The sequence below is a fragment of the Hemitrygon akajei genome, chromosome 5 (genome assembly GCF_048418815.1).
Source record: "Hemitrygon akajei chromosome 5, sHemAka1.3, whole genome shotgun sequence".
Classification (NCBI taxonomy): Eukaryota; Metazoa; Chordata; class Chondrichthyes; order Myliobatiformes; family Dasyatidae; genus Hemitrygon; species Hemitrygon akajei.
In genome coordinates, this window is record NC_133128.1 from 20770015 (window position 1) to 20796353 (window position 26339).

A 26339-nucleotide genomic window follows, 5' to 3' on the forward strand; every position below is an offset into this window, starting at 1 on the left:
ATATCAGATTTTACAATTACCATCCTAGTTTTCAAAGCCTTCTGTGGCCTTGCCCCTCCATATTCTTGCACCCTGTTCCAGTCTGGTTACTTCTGTTTCTCCGATTCAAAACCCTTTATTGTCATTTGTCAGTGCATAAAACGTGGAAAGGGGAATGAAGTGATTGTTTCTCAAACAATGCAGCATTAAAAAACATGGACACACACAATGAGCACACAATAAATATACAAGTAAATACATAAGATTAGTTCATATACATTGACTGATTATATGAACATGCTAGGTACAGGAGTGTAGTGCTACATCTGCCCATACACCTCCTCCTTCACCTCCATTCAGTCCTTCCAGGTGAGGAAGGACACTCAACCTGTCAATCTGCTGGGTTCGACTATTGACTCCAGTGCTCCCGATGCAGCCTCCTTTACGTTATTGGTGGACAACTTTACCGAGAATCTCTGCACCATCCACTACAAATGGGACTTCCCAGTGACCAAACATTTTAATTCCGGTTCCTTTTCCCATTCCAAAGTGTAGGTCCATGGCGTCCATGTTCCATCTAGGTAGCCTCCGACCTGATGCATGAATATCGATTTCTCCGTCCGGTAAACAAATTTCCCCTCCCCTTTCCTCTATTCCCCACTCTGACCTTTTACTTCCCCTGGGTCCCCTCCTCCTTCCCTTTCTCCTATGGTCCACTCTCCTCTCCTATCAGATTCCTTCTATTCCAGCCCTTGACCTTTCCCACCCACCTGGCCTCACTATCACATTCCAGCAAGCCTCTTTCCTCCCCTCCCCCCACCACCTTCTTATTCTGGCATCTGAAGGTTCTCGGCTCGAAACACCATTTAATATTTAATATTATTGCCTGACCTGCTGAGTTCCTCCAGCAAATTGTGTGTGTTACAGGAGTGTCCATGCAGGACTCTTGACAGGAAGTGATAAGGTAGCGGTGCTGGGGAGAATAGTATGGCGGGTTCATGGATGAAGGTGTTGGTCAGAGTGACGACTTGACAGATTTATGTTTTGCCTTCAGCTGTCTAGTTATTAATCATTCCTTCATTCCATCATTCCCCTCTGAATACCTACCTTGAAACCCTCCCCATTTACCAACTTGCTGTCTCCCTCTGGGGCTCAAAGCAGATCTGGTCTGATGATGCCCCATGCAATTTGCCATGTCACATTCATGGTATTTACAAATGCATGCTATAGTTTGCTGAAGAATGTGTGAGATTTCCTATGTGACTGCAACTGGATTTATCATTTGTATTTCTTTGCCTTAAGTTATAATCTAATTATCAGGAGGAGCTAGTTCTGTGGGATTTTCTGACGGCATATTGCATGACTGATTGAAGATTCTGGTTGTTGGACACCAGTAAGCAACGTTGCAAGCTCTTGCAAGTCTTGTTACAGACTGATAACTAAATGTTATAAAAGGCTGAAATGAATTAAGGAACCGCTATTGCAGTGTTTGGTCCATGTGGCATTAGGCAGTTCAATGTACGGAGTTATTTATCTGTGCAATCCCAAGGTGCTGCATTTTTAAGCTCTTTTATGGCAGGTAAACACTGAAAACAATTTGTTTGTTTTTCTCTTTGCACACTGAGTGTTTGACAGTCTCCCTTTTTTTTAATGGGTTCTTTTGGGTTTCTTTGTTTTGTGGATGCCGCGAGGAGACGAATCTCAAGGTTGAATAATTTGATCGTAAATGTACTTTGAACTTTGAACTTTGAAAATGTGGAGGTTCCATAGTTATCACCAGAGTCCAGAGCGAAGGGCCCAGTTACAGAAGTAGCCCATTTTGCAAAAAGTTCACAGCAGGTAGGCGAGGTTAGATTTATACTGAAAGCACATAGTCCTTTCCTCAGGGAGAGTGTGCTTTCAATATGGGGGCATAGGTTTAAGGTCAGGGGTAAGAGACTTAAAAAGGATATCAGGGCAGTTTTTCATGTAAAGTGTATTTGAAATGGGCTACCAGAAATGGTGGTTGACTTGGGCACATTTAAAAGCCACCTAATTAAGAACTTGGGTAGGAGAAGTTTAGAGAGTGATGGGCTAAACATGAACAGATGGGACCAGCGTAGTCAGTATGGATGTATTGGGTTGGACATGCTCTGTCACTCTGTGTTTCTATATTGGCAGGCCAGGGACGATAGGAAAGCTGTTGTAACCTCTAAAGAGAAACCTTTAGCTTCTCCAATGCACTCATTCTTTCCCACCCCTCCAGCTGCAAAGATAACATGACATTGTACCTGCACCCAATCATTCCTCCCCCACAGCTTCTGCAGTCAGAATCATAATCAGGTTTATTAACATTGGCATATGATGTGAAATTTGTTGTCAATGCATAATAATAGGGCAAAAACTTTACAGTATATATATAGTTAGATTAAATACATAGTGCAAATATAGAAATACAAACAGTAGAGAGGTGGTGCTCATGGGTTCAATGTCCATTCGGAAACCTGATCACAGAGGGGAAGAAGTTGTTTCTGAATCATCGAGTGTGTGCCTTTCAGCTTCTGTAGCTCCCGCCTGATTGTAGCAATGTGAAAAAGGCAGGAGCTGAGTGAACAGGGACCTTAATGACGGATGCCGCCTTTTTGAGGCATCGCTCCTTGAAGATGTCCTGGATACCAGGGAGGCTATTGCCTATGGTTTAGCTGACTAAGTTTACAACTCTCTGCAGCTTACTTTGATCCTGTGCCCAAACCAGACAGTGAAGCAGCTGGTTATGAATGGTACGTCTGTAGAAATTTCTGAGTGTTTTTGGTAACGTACTAAATCTCCTCAAATTCCTCATGAAATATAGCTGCTGTTGTGCCTTATTTGTAGCTGCATCAACATGGTGGGTCCAGGTTAGATCCTCAGAGATATTGACACCCAGGAACTTGAAATTGCTCACTCTCTCCATTTCTGATCCCTCTGTGAGGACTGGTGTGTGTTCCCTCGTCTTACCTGTTCTAAAGTCCACTATCAGTTCTTTGGTCTTACTTTGATCGAGTGCAAGTTTGGTGCTGCAACAATACTCAACTAACTGATCTGTCTCACTCCTGTACGCCCTTTCATCACCATCTGAAATTCTGGCAACAAATTTATAGATGGCATTTGTGCTGTGCCTAGCCACAGAGTGATGGTGTAGACAGAGTAGATCAGTGGGCTAAGCACACAGTGCGCCAGTGTTGATTGTCACGCACGTTTCCAGATTTGTTGTTTCAATGATATTTAAGGTTAAATATTGGTCAGGCTGATGAGAATCACCTCTACCTGCTTGGTTTACCTTGAGTATAATAAAGACATAGACCAAAAACTTTTTTTTAAAATTAAGAGAATCAAGGGATATGGGGCTGATAGGGTACCTAAAACATAGAACCTAGAGCATTAGAGCACAGTACGGGCCTTTCAATCCACAATATTGCGCTAACTCCCACTCCGTCAGTAGTGTGAAGAGATAAACACCTGCCGTATGAAACAACAACAGATTGTGCCGATGTACCCAAGGTCAATCTAACCCTTCCCTCCTACATAGTCCTCCATTTTTCTTTCATTCAAATGTCTCTTAAACTCCATAATGTATCTGCCTCCACCACCACCCCAGCAATGAAAATAATGCTGAGCTAAGAGATCCTGCTTTTCACTTCTTATATTATTAAGCTCTTTTAATCTTCAAAATAATGCCAAGGAACTGGTTGGCTCAAAAGGTTTATTTCCATCTGCTTGACTCTCTGATTCCCAAGGAAACTTCATGCCAGCTGAAGACCCCTGCCATAATTATGTGCAGCTTCTGCAAGTAAGAGTTAAAATTGCTGGGTCTTATGCTGTGTGCATTCTTCCTGAAACTCATTTAAATTCATTTAAATTAAGGAAGTAGTGCACAAAGAAAGCAAAACAAGTGAGGTAGTGTTCATGAGTTGGTCTATTGTCCATTCAGAAATCTGATGGTGGATGGGTAGAAGCTGTCTCTGAAATGTTGAGCACTTGCCTTCAGGCTCCTGTATCTTCACTCTGAGGGTAGTAATAAGAAGAGAGCATGTCCAGGGTGATGGGTGTCCTTAATGATGGATGCCACCTTTTGAAGATGTCCTCGACACTGGAGAAGCTGGTGCCTGTGATGGAGCTGACTGAGATGGCAACCCTCCGCAACTTTCTCCGATTCTGTTAGCAGAATTTTAAATAGCTACTTCTTTTTAAAAGGCAGACAGAACCATCTCCTCAATGGGCTTTATCAATAAATAAAACTGGTCAGCCAGGCATTCTCCTCAGTCTAAATGACTTCATAGAGCACAAGTGGATTTGTTTGCGTGACACCGGGCACAGCACTTCAAACAGTAGCTCACTGAGCAAAGGGCCACCTAACGTGATAAGAGATATTCAACATGTAATTACTATATTACTGGTTAGTTTAGTCATGAATATTTCACTTGGATTGAATTGCAAGTAAACAATTCAGTTTTGTTTTTGTGTAAAGAAATCTTGATTCATTCAGCAATGCAGCTAAATCCTTTCAGTCTGAAGTATAATTGCCTCCTGATGCATTGTCCCATTTCAAACAACCTGCCCATTATTCTGGTTATGGTTGGGGATACTTGAGCTTCACAGTGCGGACTCTAAGAGAAAAGCAGCATCAAATCTAAGCGTTGCCTTCTTTCTGACCCTGCAGAGCCTTTGACTCTATTAGGTCTGCTCAATGCAAACTGCAGTCACCACATCGAGCAGCTTTAACTTTTTCACTCTAACCTACCCCCTTCTGAACGTGCAACAGCTTCATTCATTCAGAATTAACCCTTATATCATCATCAGACCCACTGACAATGTAGTCTGATGAGTAGATCCCTCCAAATGTCAGGTATCAGACACCTCCTCCTCCTACCTCCCTTTGCATCATGACCCCACCACAGTACATCGGCCTGCTCACTCAGAAGATGAGGTTGCAAGGGATTCTTCGGGAGCTAGTGAGGTGAATATGGGTCTGGCTTGATGATAGGAAGCAGAGGGTGATGGCTGAATGTCAAGATTCCAGCTGGAGGCCTGTGTCTAGTAGCCCTGGTGTCAGCGTTGGATTCTGATATTCATTATGTATGTAAATGATTTGAATGAGAATGTATATTGCATGATTAGCAAGTTTGCTGATGATACTAAATCAGGGGGTCCTTCCAATAGTGACATAAATTACAATGATGTCTTGATCAGTAAGGGACTGAGGATTGCAAATGGATTCAGTGTGAGATGATGAATTTTGCACATTCAAACCAGGGTAGGGCCTATACCATAAATGGCAGAACATTGATGAGTGTCGTGCACCAGAGACCTGGGTGTACGTGCTCAGTTCGCTGAAAGGGGCCACTCAAGTAGACAAGGTGATGAAGAAGGTATTTAGCATGCTGGCCTTTATTGGTCAGGGTTTAGAGCAGAGACATTATATTGCAGTTATGTAAGTCATTGGTGAGGCTGCACTTGGACTATTGTGTAGAGTTTTGGTCACCCTGTGATAGAAGAGTCATTGTCAATCTGGAGAGGGTGCAGAAGAGTCTTATGAGGATGCTAGTGAACTAGAAGGCCTGAGGGTAAGTATGGCTATGCTGAATTGTTATTCCTTGAAGTGTAGGAGAAGTGACATTATAGAAGTTTATAAAATTATTAGCGTTAATGTGGATAGTCATAGACTTCTTCTTAGGGTTAGTAAGTCCAAAACGAGAGAGCACAGATACAGTATAAGATATGAAGGGAGAGATTTAAATGAGACCTGAGAGGTAACATCTTCACAGAGAGGGTAAAGAGTATTTGGAATGAGCTGCCAGCAGAAAGGGTCAAACTGGATACAATTACAACATTTAAGAGGTATTTGAATAGGTATGTGGGGGGGGGGGGCTTGCAGGGTTATGGACTGAACACGGGCAACTGGGACTAGCAAGAGGATGTTGTGGTTGGCATGGATCAGTTGGGCCAAAGGGTCTCTTTCTATGTGGTATGACTCTGATTTTAAGAGAGATATGTGGGCAAATGGGATTAGTGAGGATGAATGAAATGCAAGGTCAGCCATGGACATGCCGGATCAAAAGGCCGGCTTCTGTTCTTAAATGAACCCATAATTTCATTGCTCTAAAGCTGTCCTCAAACCTGGTAAAAGAAAAGTACATGATCTGCTAGGCAAAAGTGATTCCTGCTTTTCCCCGTGCTTCTGAAAGAGAGAACTTACAGAGCACTCCTCAAAGCACTGAATACCACCAGCAAGATTGAAGATTCTCCACATCCATTGGCAGGATGAGTGAAGCAGCTCCAGTGCCAGCTCCGCAGGCCTTTACCACCAGCACTGGGGCCCTAATGACACTCAGCCAGCCCTGGAGCCCGCACCAGTGACATGGCAGACACCAGGCGGCTGAAACCACTCTCAATTTTATCACAGCATTTCGCCCAGTGGATGAAGCAAAAAGTGTAGAAGCCCCTTTGAAAAGAAGTGTGACGTGCCCACAGTCTTGTGGGGAATCCTGGATACACTACCACTCAAAAGGAAGGAGCATTTGGGATTGGAATTGGGAATTTCAGATCCATTCATTGGGACGGAGTGCAGAGAAACAGTGGATAAGCCCATCCACCCAGCCCATCAAACATCACCCGGATCCATGAACCAAGTTGGCCGCCAGACATTTTCAACCCCAGGAGAGTCCGTTAGAGAAGAGAGACCTGGAACTAAAGCAAAGTTTTGGATGCATCAAAAAATGCTCCCTTGTTAATCAGGATAGAAGTTCCTTGGTTCAACATGTGAGATTAATTGTTGCTGTAGTGTGAGTGAGGGAGCCCTGGGTAGTGACACTGATTGCACAGAAGTTCCACTACCCATACTAATGACATAACATTTCAAATGTCATTATACTCTGATGCTCAGTTAGTACCATCCATCCCAGCATGCAGCAAGACTTGACAGCAGTGAGGCTATGACTAATAAGTAGCAACTAATGCACATCCAGGTCCAGCTCAAACAGCAACACTGATGAGTCAACATACAGAGAGCCACCACTTTGTCAAATGGTGTGAGAACAACAACCTGAGTTTCAACGTGGACAAGACAAAAGAGATGATTGTGGACATCAAGAAGCCACACTCTCCATTGCACACCAATGATCTGCCATGGAGAAAGTGAAGAGCACAAAATTACTTGGTGTGCACGTAATGGATGATCTAACATTGACCCACTGTATTTCCGCAATTAGTCAAGAAGGCACAACAGCATTTACAGTTTCAGAGGAGATCAGGGCATGCAGAGCTCCCCACCGCCTTTCTAACAACTTACCACAGGAGCACCATCAAGAGTCTGCTGTCTGGCTGCTTCATTATGTGGTACAGAAACTGCAAGGCATTGGACCTCAAAACCCAAAAGAGGATAGTAAAAACGTTCCAGAGGATCACAGGGATCTTCCTTACCCCTATTTATGATACTTTCTGGGAACATTGTAGAAGAAGGGCCTGAAGTATTGTTAAGTATCCCTATCACCCATCCCACTACCTCCTTGACCCGCTACTGTCAGGAAGGAAGCAAGAGGACTAGGGCCACCAGACTGGGTAACAGCTTCTTCCCTCAGGCTGTGAGCCTAATGAGTACCCTGCCACCTCTGAGGCCTCATCACTAGGGCAGCGAGCTGCTGACTTGAACTTTATGCATTCTGAATTATAGTAATATTTCATGCACTGTGTGTGACAAATGTTTAATTGGTGCACCATGCTCCAGAGGAATGTTGTTTCATTTGGTTGTATATCTGTACCATCAGGTGGCATTAAACATGAGGTTGAACTTGCCTCCCACGTTTGACTTCCTCTGGATTTTGCATTGCGTCAGAAACATTCTGGGGGTCACCAATAGCCAGAATCTCAATCTAGATCAGCTAGCTAAACATGATTGCAACAATTCCATATCAGAAGCTGATATCCTGCCATGAGCAATCTCCTTCCTGTTACCTCAAGGCCTTATTCACCACCTACAAGACAAAAGTCAGGAGTGTGTTGGGATTCTCTGCACTTGCCCAGATAAATACAGCTGCAATTATCAAGAAGCTATGCAGTGCCCAGGACAAAGCAACCTGTTCTACTGTTATTCGAACAGTATACCCAAGAGATGGTTCACAAGAATGATCCCAGAATGAAAGGCTCTATGTATGAGGGGCAGGTGATGGCTCTGGGCCTGCACTCCCTGGAGTTTAGAATGATTAAGGGGGTTCTCATTGATACCCATTAAATATTGAAAGGCCTGGATAGAGTGGATATGGAGAGGATGTTTCCTACAGTTGAGGAGTCTAGGACCAGAAAGCATAGGCAAAGAATACAAAAACGTCCCTTTAGAACAGGGATGATGAAAAACTTCTTTAGCATGAGTGCAATGAATCTGTGGAATTCATTGCTACAGATGGCTGTGGAGGCTAAGAAATCTGTTATATTTACGAGGGGTGATTGATATGTTCATGTCCTATAAGGTTGAAGGAGTCAATTTTAGAAAACCTAGCACATTTATTTTTCAACATAGTCCCCTCCTACATTTACACTTAGTGAGCGGTCGTGGAGCATACGGATCTTGGACCTCCAGAAAAGTGTCCACAGATGGGTGATTGATAAGTTCCTGGCCTAAGGTAGAAGGAGATGAGTTATGCAGCTCTCGTTAAGTGCACATGCAGGTCAACTCTTTGAGTGATTATGCAGAAAGTTTGAAGTTAATAACTCATCCCCTTCTACCTTGGGCCTTGATTTATTAACTTCAAACTTTCTGCAGTTAAGGACAAGGGGAATAGACATATGGTAACACCACAATTTGCATGTTCATCTTCAAATCACATGCTATCCCTGCTTGAAGTTACATCACCAAAATGGGGTCTAATCATCATCATGGAGTCTAATCCCTGGAATTGCCTATGCAGCAACTCAAGGGGGACCTTCACTAGAAGAGATACGGAATTTCAAGATGATGACTCTCCACCATTAACTGAAGGATAATTGGGGATGAAGAATAAATGCTGGAATCACTAATAATGCTCAAATCTGAAAAAAAAAGAATTTAAAATGCCACTGAAATTTAACTTTTTAATCTATATTTTGTCTTCATACTGAAAGAAGGATTTGAATTTTCAATATCTTGCCTTGACATCTCATTACAAGTAGCTGATATGAGGTACAGTGTGGAATGCTTCAATCAGTCTGAATGTTAAGCTATTAGCTGTGTATAATAGCTCTGAGTTAACCATTAACTCTGGTTCAGAACTCAGTGTGCAACTCCAGAGGCTTGGCCACATAATCTAAGTAATCGTCCCTTGACTTCTTCACAGGCGGACATAAAAGGTTTTTCATGTGATTTGGAAGGTTATTAAAGCATAAGAATATAAAATTAGGAAGACAGATAAAGGCTTTTTCTTATCTCATACCTGCTTCACCATTCAATTAAGTTATAGCTCATGTTTCCCCCCAGAATCAGTTTCTATACTAACCCCAAACCTGGGACATACTCCCTTCTCATTGCTACCATCAAGAAGGTAGAGGAGCCTCAATTCTTTAGGAAATGCCTCTTTTTCTCTGCCATTGGATTTCTGAACAGTCCAAGAAGTCTTGAATACTACTTCATTATTCATCTTTTGCACTATTTATTTATTTATTTAATTGTAAGTTGTAGAGGGGTTGAAGAAAAGATGGATAGGACAAAGGGAATAAGGGTGGTAGGGTAAGACCAGGTTTGCTGTGGGTATACACTGTAGATGGAGTAGCCCAAATCATAATGATTAAGCTAGTGTTAAATAGCTGGGTTACTGGGCAGTGTGTCTTCTTGGGCTGCACTATATTTCTCAATCAATTAAAGTCCATAATAGAATTAAGTAACATAAAAGTTATGAATTGAGTGCAGTGTGAGAGAGAGAACACATTCAAAGGAACATAAACGTTGCAAAATGTAGGAAAAGCCCTTCAGGTCAGAGGGTGATGGAAAGAGGGAAACTGATCCAATATTATTGGTAGAAGATCAGTTAGTTCTGCTCCAAACAGAAATTTTTTTAAAAAGATTAGCTTTATTTGTCACTTGTACGTTGAAACATACAATGAAATGCCTCTTTTGTGTCAACAGCCAACATAGTCCAAGATGTGCTGGGGCAGGCTGCAAGCATCACCTCATTTCCACTACCAACATGACATGCACACAACTGACTGAATGATGGGATTTTGGAAAGTGGGAAGAAACCATAGCACATGGAGGAAATCCACATGGTCATGGAAAAAATATATAAAATCCTTACAGACAGCAGTGGGATTCTTACAGACGGGCGCTGTGAAGTGATTGTGCTAACTACAATTCTGCAGTGCCACTCCATGAAAAATCACAATTTACTAGCCCCAACCTAACGTGGGAGGAAACCAGAGTGGAAACCCCGGTGATAGTGGCAGGAATTGAACCCCGATCAGTGATTGCTGGTGCTGTAAAGCATTGTGCTAACCGCGCGAAAATTCAGCCCTGAAGTTGTGAAATTTGATATTGATTCCAGAAGGCTGAAACGTGACCAGACAGAAGATTCAGATTTGTACCTCCAGCCTGCATTGGTATATATGTGCAGGAGGCAACGTGATTGTGGGACTGAGTGACAATGGGTTAGAGGATTAAAATAATAAACAATTGGAAGTTGAGGGTCATGCCGATGGACTGAATGAAGATCCTCCACAATGTGGTCACCCAATTTCCCTTTGGTTTCACCATTATGAAATCAATAGCTCTGAATGCGGTGCACTAGCTTGGAACAAGTATTGTGGTGTCCATAGATGGTGAAAAGGGAAGAGATAAGGGGCTGTGCCCATTGGAATTTAGTAGAAAAGAGGGATTCATTGAAACTTATTGAGTATTGAAAGTCCTAGATAAAGTGAACATGGAGAAGATGTTTCCAATAGTGGGGGGAGGGGGTTCTCAGACCAGAGGGCACAGCCTCAGAATACAAGGACCTCCCTTTAGAACAAAAATAAGGAGGAATTTCTTTAGCCAGAGGGTGGTGAATCTATGGAATTTATTGCTACAGATAGCTGTTGAGGCCAGGTCATTGGACATAGTTAAAGCAGTGGTTGATAGGATCCTAATCAGTAAGGGTATCAAAAGCTACGGTGAAAAAGCACGAAAATGGGTTAGAGGTAAACAATAAATCAGCCATGATGGAATAACAGAGCAGACTTGATTAGGCTAATTCTGCTTCTATGACTAATGGTCTTATGGTAAGATAGGTTTTGTATCTCCTGGATTTATATAGAGAAGTGTCTTTAGAAAGGACATGGTTGGTGGAGATAAAAGAGCAAACCAGAGATTGCGGAGGATAACTCCTCCTTAGGAATGCTGAAAGAGGGATGGTGAGGAAGAAGCGTCTGGTGGTGGAATTTCATCAAGGGTGGTAGGTACCGTGAAGGATAATCTTTTTGATGTAGAGTTTGGAGAGGTGGAAAACAAGGACCAAAGAAAAGCTCAGAAGAAGGTGGGGAGGGAGTGTATGAGACCAGTCATATGGTAAATTCAAGTGCTGTCAATGGCCCTTTCAACTTTGGTAGATGGAAAGTCACAGTTCAGGAAGAAAGAAGACAATGTAAGAGATGCCTGTGTGAATGTAGTTTTCATCAGAGCAGAGAAGATGCAGACAGCGGAACTGGGAGAATGGAATAGATTACTTACAGAAAGCAAGATGAGAGGAGGCATAATTGAGGCAACTGGGGGTGTCTGTGGGCTTGATATGTTTGTTGCTGACTTCTCCGAGACAGAGACCAATATCCCGGAAGGGAAGAGTCAGATATGGACAAATTAAAAGTGACAGCATAAGGCATAGGAACAAAATTTGGCCATTTGACCCATCGAGTCTGCTCTGCCACTTATTCATAGCTGATCCAATATTTTCTCTTAGGCCCATCTGCTGCCTTTCCTTCATGCCCTGACCAATCAGGAATCTATCAACCTCTGCCTTAAATACACATAAAGACTTGGCCTCCACAGCTGCCTGTGGCAATGAATTCCACAGATTCACCACCCTCTGGCTAAAGGAATTCCCCCCTCAACTCCATTCTAAAAGGACACCCTTCTATTCTGAGGCTATGTCCTCTGGTTTTAGACACTCCTACCATAGGAAGCATCCTCTCTAGTCCACTCTATCAAGGCCATTTCACCATTCGATAGGTTTCAATTAGGTCACCATTCATTCCTTTGAATTCCAGTGAATACAGGCCCATAGCCAGCAAACAATCTTCACATGACAAGCTGTTCAATCCTGGAACCTCCTTTAAATCCTTTCCAGTGTCATCGCATCCTTTATAAGATAAGGGGCCCAAAGCTGCTCGCAATACTCCAAGTGAGGCCTTGCCAGTGGTTTATAAAGTTTCAACATTAAATCCTTGCTTTTATATTCCAGTCCTCTTGAAATGAATGCTAACATTGAATTTGCCTTCCTCGCCACAGACTCAACCTGCAATTAGACTTTAGGATCCTGTACAAAGACTTCCAAGTCCTTTTGTCCCTCAGACTGGTGTATTTTCTCTCTATTTCGAACATATATGTCAAACTCAAGGCCCGCGGGCCAAATCCGGCCCGCGGTGGAATTATCTTTGGCCCGCGAGATAATATCTAATTACTATTAAAGCTGGCCCCAGTAATCGAAGCGCCTATGACGTATGATATGGCTAATGTTGAGTTTATTCAGGTACCAGGTTTTCAGAGTTTTTAGTGTTTATTCGGTTTTCCTGGTTTATTTCCTGAATATCATTAATGAATAAATTTTTTTTCTATTAGAGCTGGCCCGCCGATATATTGCATGCACCGCTAATACTACAAATCCCACAATGCACTGCCAGTGCATTGCTCGCGCTTGCCTTACTCTCTCATCAGCATCCTTATGGCGCTAGTCACGTGTGGTCAACTTTCAGCTATCCCTCACCCCAGAAATGGCTGAACAAAAGGTGGACTTTGAAAACAGGGGTTTTCAAGGCAGGTGGGAGGCAGAGTATATGTTCGCAGATATAAAGGACAAACCTGTTTGTCTTGTGTGCGGAGACGGTGTGGCTGTAATTAAAGAATATAATGTAAGACGACACTATGAAACGAAACACCACGACAAATACAAGCATCTGGACAAGAAACAGAAGCTCCAAAAGGTAGAAGAGTTGAAAAGAAGTCTGGCGTCACAGCAGGCTATGTTCACAAAAGCCAAAACACAAAGTGAGGCTGCTGTAAAGGCTAGTTTTATTGTGGCAGCAGAGATCGTTAAATCAGCCCGGCCCTTTACCGAGGGAGAATTTGTTAAAAACTGCATGATGAAAGTTTGCGACGTCGTGTGCCCAGATAAAAGGCAAGCATTTTCAAATGAGAGCCTGAGCAGAAACACCGTTGCTGACCGTGTACGTGAGCTTGCCACCAATCTACAACAACAGCTGGTGGGGAAGGGAAGAGATTTCATCGCATATTCCCTTGCTGTGGATGAGAGCAGGGACACTTCTGATACTGCCCAATTGTCAATTTTCATTCGTGGAGTGGACTCAAGTCTGTGTGTAACAGAGGAACTTTTGGGATTAAGATCAATGCATGGCACAACTACTGGAAAAGATCTCTTTGAAGAGGTATCCAGATGTGTAAATATAATGAGGCTGCCTTGGGATAAACTTGTGGGACTGACGACAGATGGAGCGCCCGCGATGTGCGGTCAAAAGAGTGGATTGGTGGGCAGGATCCGGGAGAAGATGCGGGAGGAAAACGGCGCAGGTGAGCTGACAGCTTATCACTGCATCATACACCAGGAATCGTTGTGTGGCAAAGCCTTGAAAATGGAACATATAATGAGCACCATAACACGAGCAATTAACTTCATAAGAGCCAAAGGTTTGAATCACCGCGAGTTCAAGTCGTTTCTGGAGGAGATGGGTTCAGAATTTAATGATTTGCCCTATCACACAGAGGTGCGATGGTTAAGCCAAGGAAAAGTGCTGAAAAGATGTTTTGAGTTGCGTGAGGAGATCTGTCAGTTCATGGAAAGCAAAGGGAAAGACACAACAGAGCTCCAGGATAAAAAGTTGCTTTGTGAAATGACGTTTCTGTGTGACATCACGAGCCATCTCAATGCGCTCAACCTGCAGCTTCAGGGGTGGGGTTGTGTGATCACAGACATGTACGCTGCAGTGAGGGCTTTTAAAACCAAGCTGCACCTGTGGGAGACGCAGATGCAGCAAGAAAACTTGAGCCATTTTCCGTGTTGCCAAACTATGAAAGAGCAGGTTTCTACCGCAGTGTTCCCACGTGCAAAGTTTGCTGAAAAACTTAGCATACTTGGTGCTGACTTCACATGGCGATTTGCCAACTTTGAAGCCCAAAAAAGCAGGTTTGAACTGCTCAGTAATCCACTTGCAACTGACGTGGAAAGCACACCAACCAACATACAAATGGAGCTGATTGAACTCCAATGTAGTGACACACTCAAGGCAAAGTATGACTCAGTGGGCGCTGCACAGTTTCTACGTTTCATTCCCGACACAATGCCCCAGCTGCATTGTGAGGTGGAAAACAAGGACCAAAGAAAAGCTCAGAAGAAGGTGGGGAGGGAGTGTATGAGACCAGTCATATGGTAAATTCAAGTGCTGTCAATGGCCCTTTCAACTTTGGTAGATGGAAAGTCACAGTTCAGGAAGAAAGAAGACATTGTAAGAGATGCCTGTGTGAATGTAGTTTTCATCAGAGCAGAGAAGATGCAGACAGCGGAACTGGGAGAATGGAATAGATTACTTACAGAAAGCAAGATGAGAGGAGGCATAATTGAGGCAACTGGGGGTGTCTGTGGGCTTGATATGTTTGTTGCTGACTTCTCCGAGACAGAGACCAATATCCCGGAAGGGAAGAGTCAGATATGGACAAATTAAAAGTGACAGCATAAGGCATAGGAACAAAATTTGGCCATTTGACCCATCGAGTCTGCTCTGCCACTTATTCATAGCTGATCCAATATTTTCTCTTAGCCCCATCTGCTGCCTTTCCTTCATGCCCTGACCATTTAAGAATCTATCAACCTCTGCCGTAAATACACATAAAGACTTGGCCTCCACAGCTGCCTGTGGCAATGAATTCCACAGATTCACCACTCTCTGGCTAAAGAAATTCCCCCCTCAACTCCATTCTAAAAGGACACCCTTCTATTCTGAGGCTATGTCCTCTGGTTTTAGACACTCCTACCATAGGAAGCATCCTCTCTAGTCCACTCTATCAAGGCCATTTCACCATTCGATAGGTTTCAATTAGGTCACCATTCATTCTTTTGAATTCCAGTGAATACAGGCCCATAGCCAGCAAACAATCTTCACATGACAAGCTGTTCAATCCTGGAACCTCCTTTAAATCCTTTCCAGTGTCATCGCATCCTTTATAAGATAAGGGGCCCAAAGCTGCTCGCAATACTCCAAGTGAGGCCTTGCCAGTGGTTTATAAAGTTTCAACATTAAATCCTTGCTTTTATATTCCAGTCCTCTTGAAATGAATGCTAACATTGAATTTGCCTTCCTCGCCACAGACTCAACCTGCAATTAGACTTTAGGATCCTGTACAAAGACTTCCAAGTCCTTTTGTCCCTCAGACTGGTGTATTTTCTCTCTATTTCGAACATATATGTCAAACTCAAGGCCCGCGGGCCAAATCCGGCCCGCGGTGGAATTATCTTTGGCCCGCGAGATAATATCTAATTACTATTAAAGCTGGCCCCAGTAATCGAAGCGCCTATGACGTATGATATGGCTAATGTTGAGTTTATTCAGGTACCAGGTTTTCAGAGTTTTTAGTGTTTATTCGGTTTTCCTGGTTTATTTCCTGAATATCATTAATGAATAATTTTTTTTTCTATTAGAGCTGGCCCGCCGGTATATTGCATGCACCGCTAATACTACAAATCCCACAATGCACTGCCAGTGCATTGCTCGCGCTTGCCTTACTCTCTCATCAGCATCCTTATGGCGCTAGTCACGTGTGGTCAACTTTCAGCTATCCCTCACCCCAGAAATGGCTGAACAAAAGGTGGACTTTGAAAACAGGGGTTTTCAGGGCAGGTGGGAGGCAGAGTATATGTTCGCAGATATAAAGGGCAAACCTGTTTGTCTTGTGTGCGGAGACGGTGTGGCTGTAATTAAAGAATATAATGGAAGACGACACTATGAAACGAAGCACCACGACAAATACAAGCATCTGGACAAGAAACAGAAGCTCCAAAAGGTAGAAGAGTTGAAAAGAAGTCTGGCGTCACAGCAGGCTATGTTCACAAAAGCCAAAACACAAAGTGAGGCTGCTGTAAAGGCTAGTTTTATTGTGGCAGCAGAGATCGTTAAATCAGCCCGGCCCTTTACCGAGGGAGAATTTGTTAAAAACTGCATGATGAAAGTTTGCGACGTCGTGTGCCCAGATAAAAGGCAAGCATTTTCAAATGTGAGCCTGAGCAGAAACACCGTTGCTGACCGTGTACGTGAGCTTGCCACCAATCTACAACAACAGCTGGTGGGGAAGGGAAGAGATTTCATCGCATATTCCCTTGCTGTGGATGAGAGCAGGGACACTTCTGATACTGCCCAATTGTCAATTTTCATTCGTGGAGTGGACTCAAGTCTGTGTGTAACAGAGGAACTTTTGGGATTAAGATCAATGCATGGCACAACTACTGGAAAAGATCTCTTTGAAGAGGTATCCAGATGTGTAAATATAATGAGGCTGCCTTGGGATAAACTTGTGGGACTGACGACAGATGGAGCGCCCGCGATGTGTGGTCAAAAGAGAGGATTGGTGGGCAGGATCCGGGAGAAGATGCGGGAGGAAAACGGCGCAGGTGAGCTGACAGCTTATCACTGCATCATACACCAGGAATCGTTGTGTGGCAAAGCCTTGAAAATGGAACATATAATGAGCACCATAACACGAGCAATTAACTTCATAAGAGCCAAAGGTTTGAATCACCGCGAGTTCAAGTCGTTTCTGGAGGAGTTGGGTTCAGAATTTAATGATTTGCCCTATCACACAGAGGTGCGATGGTTAAGCCAAGGAAAAGTGCTGAAAAGATGTTTTGAGTTGCGTGAGGAGATCTGTCAGTTCATGGAAAGCAAAGGGAAAGACACAACAGAGCTCCAGGATAAAAAGTTGCTTTGTGAAATGACGTTTCTGTGTGACATCACGAGCCATCTCAATGCGCTCAACCTGCAGCTTCAGGGGCGGGGTCGTGTGATCACAGACATGTACGCTGCAGTGAGGGCTTTTAAAACCAAGCTGCGCCTGTGGGAGATGCAGATGCAGCAAGAAAACTTGAGCCATTTTCCGTGTTGCCAAACTATGAAAGAGCAGGTTTCTACCGCAGTGTTCCCACGTGCAAAGTTTGCTGAAAAACTTAGCATACTTGGTGCTGACTTCACATGGCGATTTGCCAACTTTGAAGCCCAAAAAAGCAGGTTTGAACTGCTCAGTAATCCATTTGCAGCTGACGTGGAAAGCACACCAACCAACATACAAATGGAGCTGATTGAACTCCAATGTAGTGACACACTCAAGGCAAAGTATGACTCAGTGGGCGCTGCACAGTTTCTACGTTTCATTCCCGACACAATGCCCCAGCTGCATACCCAAGCTGCTCAAATGCTCTCTATGTTTGGCAGCACATATCTGTGTGAACAACTGTTCTCTTTGATGAAGATAAACAAAACATCACACAGGAGTCGTCTTTCTGATGAACACCTTCATTCAATTCTGAGGATTTCCTCAGCTCAGAGCCTGACTCCAAACATTGATGAACTTGCATCCAAGATGAGATGCCAAGTATCTGGCTTAGACTAGTGTGAATCACAGAGTGTTGGCCTGTGGAAAAATGTTTTCATTAGAAATTACTCCGGAAAAGCTGCAGATAAAGCCATAAGAAATAAATGCAACTGATTTTTTATTTATTTAATGTTCAATGTTGTTTTTGTAGGCAATAACCTAAGCTTTGTTAGTTCCAGGTTAATATGTGTAATAAATTCATTTCAATAAGTTTTGCAATAAACACTGAACCAGTCCGGCCCTCGACTTGTACCCATTTTTTAATTTTGACCCACTGTGTATTTGAGTTTGACACCCCTGATTTAGAAAGTAGGCAACCATCTCATTCCTTCTACTGAAGTGCAGGGTCAAACACTTCCTGACACTATATTCCATCTGCTATTTCTTTTCCCTCTCTCCTTATCTGCCTCAGTCCTTCTATAGCCTCTCTACTTCATCAGAACTACCTGCCCCTCCACCCATCATCAGCAAACTTTGCAACAATGCCATCAATTCCATCATCCAAATCATTGACATATAACGTAAAAAGAATCGTTCGCAACACAGACCCTTGTAGAACACCACTGGATTTGTCAGGCAAAATTTTCCCTTGAGGAAACCATGCTGATTACAGCCTATTTTATCATGTGACTCCAAGTACCTCAAAACCATATCCTTAACAACTGACTCCAACATCTTTCCAACTATTGATGTCAGACTAATTGGCCTATAGTTTTCTTTCTTCTGCCTCTCTCCCTTCTTGAAGAGTGAAGTGATGTATGCTATTTTCCAGTCTTTCGGAATCATTCAGAACCTAGTGATTCTTGAAAGATCATTACTAATGCCTCCACAATCTCTGCAGCCACCTCTTTCAGAACCCTGGGGTGTACACCATCTGGTCCCATTGACTCATCTACCTTCAGACCTTTCAGTTTCCCAGGAACCTTCTCCTAGTAATGGTATTTTCACACACTTCATAACCCCTGATATCTGGAACTTCCACCATATCGCTGGTGCCTTCCACAGTGAAGACAAATGCAAAATACTTATTCAGTTCATCCGCCATTTCTTGTCCTACATTACTACCTCTCCAACATCCAATAACCAGCGGTCCAACATCTACTCATCTCTCTTTTATACTTTATGTATCTGAAGAAACTTTTGGAAATATTATTGGCTAGTTTACTATCGTATTCCATCTTTACCTTCTTAATGACTTTTTAGTTGGGTTCTGTTGGTTTTTAAAAGCTTCCTAGGCCTCTAACTTCCCAATAACTTTTGCTCTATTAAATGCCTTCATTTTGGCTTTTATATTGGCTGTGGCTTCTCTTTTTAACCACAGTTGTGTCATTTTTCCTTTACTCTTTTACTCTTTTACATTTTACTCTTCCTCTTTGGGATGTATATATCTTGTGCATTCTGAATTGCTTCCAGAAATTCCAGCCATTGCTGCTCTGCCATCATCCCTGACAATGTTCTCTTCCAATCAATTCTGGCCAAGTCTTCTCTCATGCCTCTGTAATTCCCTTTACTCCATTGTAATACAGATACACCTGACTTCAGCTTCTCCTTTTCAAATTTCAGGATGAGTTCAATCATATTATGATCATTTCCCCCTAAGGTTCTTTTACCTTAAGCTCTCTAATCAATTCTGGTTCATTGCACACCACCCAATCCAGAATAGCTGACCCCTGAGTGGACTCAACTACAAGCTGCTCTAAAGAGCCATCTTGCAGGCATTCTAGAGATTACCCTTCTTAGAATCCAGCACCAATCTGATTTTCCCAATCTACCTGCATATTGAGATCCCCCGTGACTATCGTAACTTTGCTCTTTTGGCATGCATCTTGTATTTTCTGTTGTAACCTACAGACCACATCCCTACTAGTATTTGGGGTTCTGTCTATAACCCCGATCAGGGTCGTTTGACCCTTGCAGCTCCTTTGCTCTATCCACAACAATTCAACACCTTCTGACCCTATGTCGCCTCTTCCTTAGTGATTTGATTTCATTGCCACCCTCTCTGCCTTCCTGCCTGCCCTTTCTAAACAATGCATATCCTTGGAGAGCATGACGGAAGTTGGCAGCAAAAGTAAAAAATGTCAGAGCTCTGTGTGAATGAAGTGCAAATATAAATGAAACCTTTCTACACTACCCCTTGCAAAATAGTTAGTGAATGGAAAATCAGCGTGAAGCATATCACGTGTTGCCCCTTCACGAAAATGCAGGACTAGGTTTTTTTTTTAGAAAGGATATTTCTTTTCAAACCTCTTAAAACTTGGTGTGGAACTGGCTTGGCACATGTTAGCGCTTAATGATGGGTACATTGAGGAAAATCAATGAGTTAGATTAATGATAGCAAGAGGACTCTCACTGTGGTGCCTCAAGCTATTTTTATCTCGTCTGAGTTATTTGGAAACTGAATGAGTCTCATTGGGAGATGCTTAGAAATGTCAATTAAATAAAGTTTGAAGTTCAAAGAATATTATAAAAGTAGGTATGCTACACACAACTTTAACATTCAACTCCTTATGCTCAGGCAGCCACAAAACAAAGAAACCCAGTAACACTTATGAAAAAAAGACTATCAAACACCCAATGTGCAGAGAAAAACAAATTATGCAAACAATAAAAGTAAGCAAATACATTCATAAATGAAGTTCATGAAAGTGATACGTGTGAAAAATCCTCTCCATCCTCCGCTCAGGATGGAGAGGAATTGGAATTAGCTTATTATTGTCACATGTACCGAGATATAATGAAAATCTTGTCTTACATACTGTTCATGCAGATCAATTCATCACACATTGCATTGAGATAGAACCAAGTTTTTAAAAAAGAATGTAGAATGAGGTGTAACAGCTACAGAAAAAGGGCAAGGCAGACAGCCAATAAGGCACAAGGTAGGTTGTGTGGTCAAGAGTCCATCAATGGAACCATTGAGTAGCTTTATAACAGTGGGGTAGAAGCTGTCCTTGAACCTTGTGGGAAGCGCTTTTAGGCTTTTGTATCTTCTGTCTGATGGGAGGGAGGGAAGTGGGAATGTCTGGGGTGGTTGCGGTCTTAGGCAGCAAGATGTATAGACAGAGGTCATGGAAGGGAGGCTATTGTGCATGATGTGTTGAGCTGTGTACATAACTCTCTGCAGATTTTTATGGTCACAGGCAGAGCCGTTGTCATACCAACCCATCATTTATCCAGATGAGATGTTTTCTATGGGTGCATCGATAAAAATTGGGAAGGGTCGATGAGGACCTGCCTTGTTTTTTATCCCCTTGAGGAAATAAAAGTGTTGATGAGCTTTTTTGGCTATGGCATCTACCTGGCTGGACCAAAGTAGACTGGGGATATGAGGCATCCTAACTTGGATCCAGAACTTGGGAAATATTCAAAATGTAAAGGGTCAGGTCTCCTTTTGCATTGAGGTTTTCAAAGGCATAAAAATGGGGTCCTTGCTGAGGTGGACAGCAGTTCACCCAAAATGTAAAACTGAGGCTGAAACTGAAGATGGCTCTGACCTTCAGATATTTGGGTTTCAATGCATGGCCTAGCTATCTATACTTTGTCAAGAATTTAAAACCACTGGCAATATCTAGTGATGAAAGAAAATATTCAGGGGGGTTTAAGAGGCAATGAGCAAGAAGCTGGATAAATATACATAGCAGCGAAGGATGGACTTGAAAGAAGTGTGGGAAGGAAGCTAACACAATAACCAATGACAGAACAATTTAACTGAATTACTTATTTCTACCATGCATTGAAATTCTATCCCACACCTGGCTCTCCACAACCTAACACCCACATCTTTTGTACAGCCTAAGAATGATTATGGAACAATGGATCAAATCGGTCCTGTTTTACACTGCCACCCAAAACCTCAAACCAAATCGATTATAGCATTTGCATACTTGCACTTCAACACCTCAGAACATTCCAGCGCACTTTAGAGCTATTGAAATTCTTCTTGAAATGCAGTCACTATGGTAATGGAGGAAATAAAGCTGACAAATAAGCCCAGAAAGTTTCCACGAGCAGCAATGCGGTGGCAACCAAATCTATTGCTTCAATGATGCCAGGTGAGGGTTAAATATTAGTCAGGCCACCAGGAATAATTTCCAAGCTCTTCTTAGTATATGTTGCATGTGCTCAAGATAGAGAAACTTTGTAAAGGAATTAGAATCGGAATCAGAGTTAGTTTAATTATCATAGAGAGTCATAGAGTCTTAGAACACTTCAGCACAGAAACAAGCCCTTTTGGCACATTTGGTCCATGTCAAACTATTAACCTGCCTACATCATGAAATTCATTGTTTTGTGGCAGCAGTACAGTGCAAAATAAAATTCCTGCAAGTTACAATAAAACACGGCAGGTTGAGCCCAGAATCCGGTCCTGGACTGGGTTCGATATTAGATTCAGGAGTCATCAGGGAGGAAGTCTGTATGATTGAGGATCATCTGGTGGGGTTGTCACATCGTAGGATCACTGCTTGAGGGCAGGATTAAGTTTGTGAGGAGAGTCACTTTGCAGGGTGGGTGACACCAAATGGGAGGAAGTTTGGGGAATGGTGGAGGAGGTGTGCGATTGCAATTGATTAATGAGTTTGGTTTATCTGGGCACCTGAGCAGTTCAGTGGAGGCCAGGGAACTTACGTGAGTCAGGCTCATGGCTTTATTTATTGAGATACAGCATGGAATAGGCTCTTCCAGCTCTCTGAGTCGTACTGCCCAGCAACCCCCCCCCCCCCCCCCACCGATTTAATCCTGGCCTAGTGACAGGACAATTTAAATGACTAATTAACCTACCAACCTGTATGCTTTTGGAGTGTGGGTGGAAACAAGAGCACCCAGAAGAAACCCATGCTTTCATGGGGAGAATATACCAACACCTTCTAGGCAGTGGCAGGAAATGAACCCAGGTCAGCTGTACTGTAAATTGATGTGTCACCATTCTGGGAGACGCTCAAATCATGTTGCTCAGAAAAGATGCCGTGTTTCTGAATTTCTTGTTCTTTTTCTCTGCAAGACTGAGGGAGCCGAAGATTTTGAGTGATGCCATTGCTGTATTCACATCTTCAACAGCAATGTCACGCCAAAAGATTAAAATTATTTCACATTCTGCAGTGGGAAAGCATAGGAGGCTGAGAGCACTATTAGCACTATTCACCACACCCAGGATTACAAATTTGTTAAGTACCACTCATTCCAAGTAACAATCACTAATTATGGTTTCCATTCATAACTTGCTCTGATCTGTACACAAGTAGCTCTGGACTTTCCCAGATTTTGGCGGCTACCAGTAAAACGTCACCTTCCCCTTTCAACCCAACCCTAAAACTTCCTTCATTCATTGGGTTTCAATGGATGTTTTTTTGGCCAGCCAGATAGAGAAAAAAAATTAAAATGCAGATGCAGTTGTTTGACTTGTTGAACAGGTCTGGTCTTTGAATTAGCTAACAGCCTACATATCTCTCCCATGAGAGCCAGCACTTGCAGCCTCAGTCCGGTTCAGAGCTGATTTCTCTAAAGGGATCTCTGCTTGAAAGTGTCAGCGTCTTGTCCTGAGTTGATTTTATCTCGGGGTTGTACGAAACCAAGAGCAATGAGGTGGCAGAATCCACCGAGTATCGTTTGAGGGCAGTTTGGGAACCAGTCTAGTCCCGTCCTGTCAGTCAATAGCGTCACGTGCATTGAAAAGTAATGCAAATGTTTCTACGGCCAGGATAGTAAGATAATGTATCAATGCTCAAAACATTAGCATAGGAGCTACAACCTTTTTGATTTAAGGAAAGGGAGAAAAATAAGCAGCAAATCATAAATGTAAGAAATTCGGCAGATGCTGGAAATCTTGAGGAAAAACACTGAAGGAACTCAGCAGATTAAGCAGCATCTATGGACAGGGATAAACAGTCAATGTTTCAGTCCCTTCGTCAGGGCTTTTGGCCTGTTTGACATAAGCAGCATTTCTTTTCCATTTTAGATTTTCAATATCTGCAGTTTCTTTGATTTTCTTCCATTTTGTTTTGCTTAATCTTAAAAATCATAAATGAATGGTGGTGGGGTGGGATCATGATGTGAAGTTTACAAAATTGGTGGTAGCCTAGGAATTCATTTGCCATTTCAATAGAACTGCTTATATAGCCAGTTACACTCACTATCATCATTATTATGTGCCATGTCGCAGGATGTAGGCATCATGGTCTCATGACCATGATTGTTCTTGACAAATTTTTCTACAGAAGTGTTTTGTCATTGCCTTCTTCTGGGCAGTGTCTTTACAAGCCAGGTGGGCCCAGCTCAATACTCTTCAGAGATTGTCTGTCTGGTATCAGTGGTTGCATAACCAGGATTTATGATATACACCTGCTGCTCATATGACCATCCATCACCTGCTCCAATGGCTTCAAGGGGGGTGAGGAGGGGGCTAAGTAGGCGCTACACCTTGCCCAAGAGTGACCTGCAGCCTAGCAAAGAGAAGGAGCGTATTACACCTCCTTTGGTGGAGACGCATCTCTACCCTGCCACCCAGTTATACTAATTCTGCATTAATCCCATTTTTTTTTGTTCTCCTCACATTCTCATCAGCTCCAACCAGATTCCACTACTCACCTACATACTCGGGACAATTTCTATTGGCCAATGAATCCACCAACCCATGTGCCTTAGGGCGACCAGAGGTAATCAACATGGCCATAGGGAAAACATCCAAATTCCACAGCACCTAAGGTCAGGTTTGAGCCCATGTCAGAGGAGGTTCATAAGGATGACTCCGGGAATGAATGGGTTAACATACAAAGAGCATTTGGCTGCTTTGGGCCTGTAAACTGGAATTTAGAAGAATGCGATGTGGGGGGGGGGGGGTAGTGAAAAGTACTAGATGGGGTGGATGTGGGTAGGGATATCCAGAACTAGAGGCACAGCCTCAAAATTAAGGGTTGACCTTTTTGAACAGAGGTAAGGAGGGATTTTTTTTAGCCAGAGAGTAGTGAGTCTATGGAATGCTCTGCCACAGATGGCGGTGGAGACCAAGAGAGTGGGTATATTTAAAGCAGAAGTTGATTGTTTTTGGCATGTTTCTCTGAACATTTCCCTCAAAACAGAAATGTATCTTCCATTAACTTCTATGTACGAGGTCCACTGCTGTTGAGAAGAGGTCATGATCATGATTTGCAACTTTGTCATTACGACTGAGGAACAAATCAAAATCAGAATTAGAATCAGCTTTATTGTCACTGACGTAAGTCATGAAACATGTTCTTTAGTGGCAGCATTGCAATTCAGGCATTGCAAATTACTATGTTACAATAAAAATCAATAAATAGTGTAAAAGAGCAATAGCAAGGTAGTCTTCATGGGTCCAGGGTCTAATTGCAGGGGAAGAAACTATTTCTAAAACATTGAGTGTTGGTCTTCAGGCTCCTACTCTGCCTCCCTGATGGTAGTACTGAGAAGAGAACAAGTTCCTGTCCAGGATGGTAAGGGTCCTTAATGATGACTGCCACCTTCATGAGGCATTGCTTTTTGAAGATGTTCTCGATGGTGAGAAATTTTGTGCCTGTGATGGAGCTGGCTGAAGTTATAACTCGCTGAAGCCTCTTATGATCCTCTGCATTGGCATTTCCACACCAGACGATGATGCAACAGCAATGTAGCACATTACAAACATGACAAATATAAATTTGAATCTGAATCTAAATTAACTTAAATTGACTTGGATGGGATGTGCCTGGTCAAATCGTTAATCTAATTTGACTGAGGAGCAGCTGTTATTAAATACTACTTTCCAAAGCATCAATTTTCTGTCTTTAGTTGAAAGAAACATGCTGGAGAATTTAACAATCTGTATATTTAATGCCTTCACATTACAAATGAAAGTCTTTTTGTGTCCAATTTTTTTGTGGAGATTTCTGGACAAGTCCCCAAGAATGGACTGTCAGAGTGGCTTCCCTTTCTCTTTGCAGTTAAAATCACTGTATATAAGAAGTACTTAAGATACAATTAATGAAATTCAGTGCTGCTTCTGTCTGGCCCTGAATTGGGGTATGAATTTTTGTACTAGAAACTATAGTGCTATTTTTCAAGCAAATTAGAGTGGGTATTAGTGTTGTACACAGGACATGTAGACCATGCCAAAAGTGGGGTAAATTTTGACCAGACATCCTCTCCAAAACAGTAGCATGAGATCCATTTTATCCACCTGGGAGGCCATATGGAGATTCGTGGACTGTAGCATCAGAAGAAATATTAGTGCCCAAAACTCAAAACTAGGATTTAAACCCTTGATCTTCTGAGAAGCTGCCAGTCTGATGTCACCAGTACAATCTTGTATGCTGTGGTGAGCTGGGGCAATGGCACCAACACAGGTGATACCAATCAGTAAACTGATCAGAAAGGCTGGCTCTGTTACAGGAGTCAAACTGGACATACTGGGGGCTATGGTAGAATAAGGGACCCTACAGAAAATCCTGGCAATTGTGGATAATGTTTCTCATGCTCTGCATGCCACCGTAGCTGAAAAGAGGAGCAGTTTAGCAATAGACTAAGACAACTGTGCAGCTCCAAACAG

The 26339-nt window shown here is 42.7% G+C and overlaps 1 protein-coding gene across 1 annotated transcript; it reads left to right on the forward strand.

Annotated features, from left to right (window-relative positions):
• The first annotated feature begins 13287 nt into the window (after positions 1-13287).
• On the forward strand, positions 13288-14592 carry LOC140728622 (general transcription factor II-I repeat domain-containing protein 2A-like). Its single transcript, XM_073047624.1, has one exon. The coding sequence runs from the start codon at positions 13288-13290 to the stop codon at positions 14590-14592; it is 1305 nt and encodes a 434-aa protein (XP_072903725.1).
• The last annotated feature ends 11747 nt before the right edge of the window (positions 14593-26339 follow it).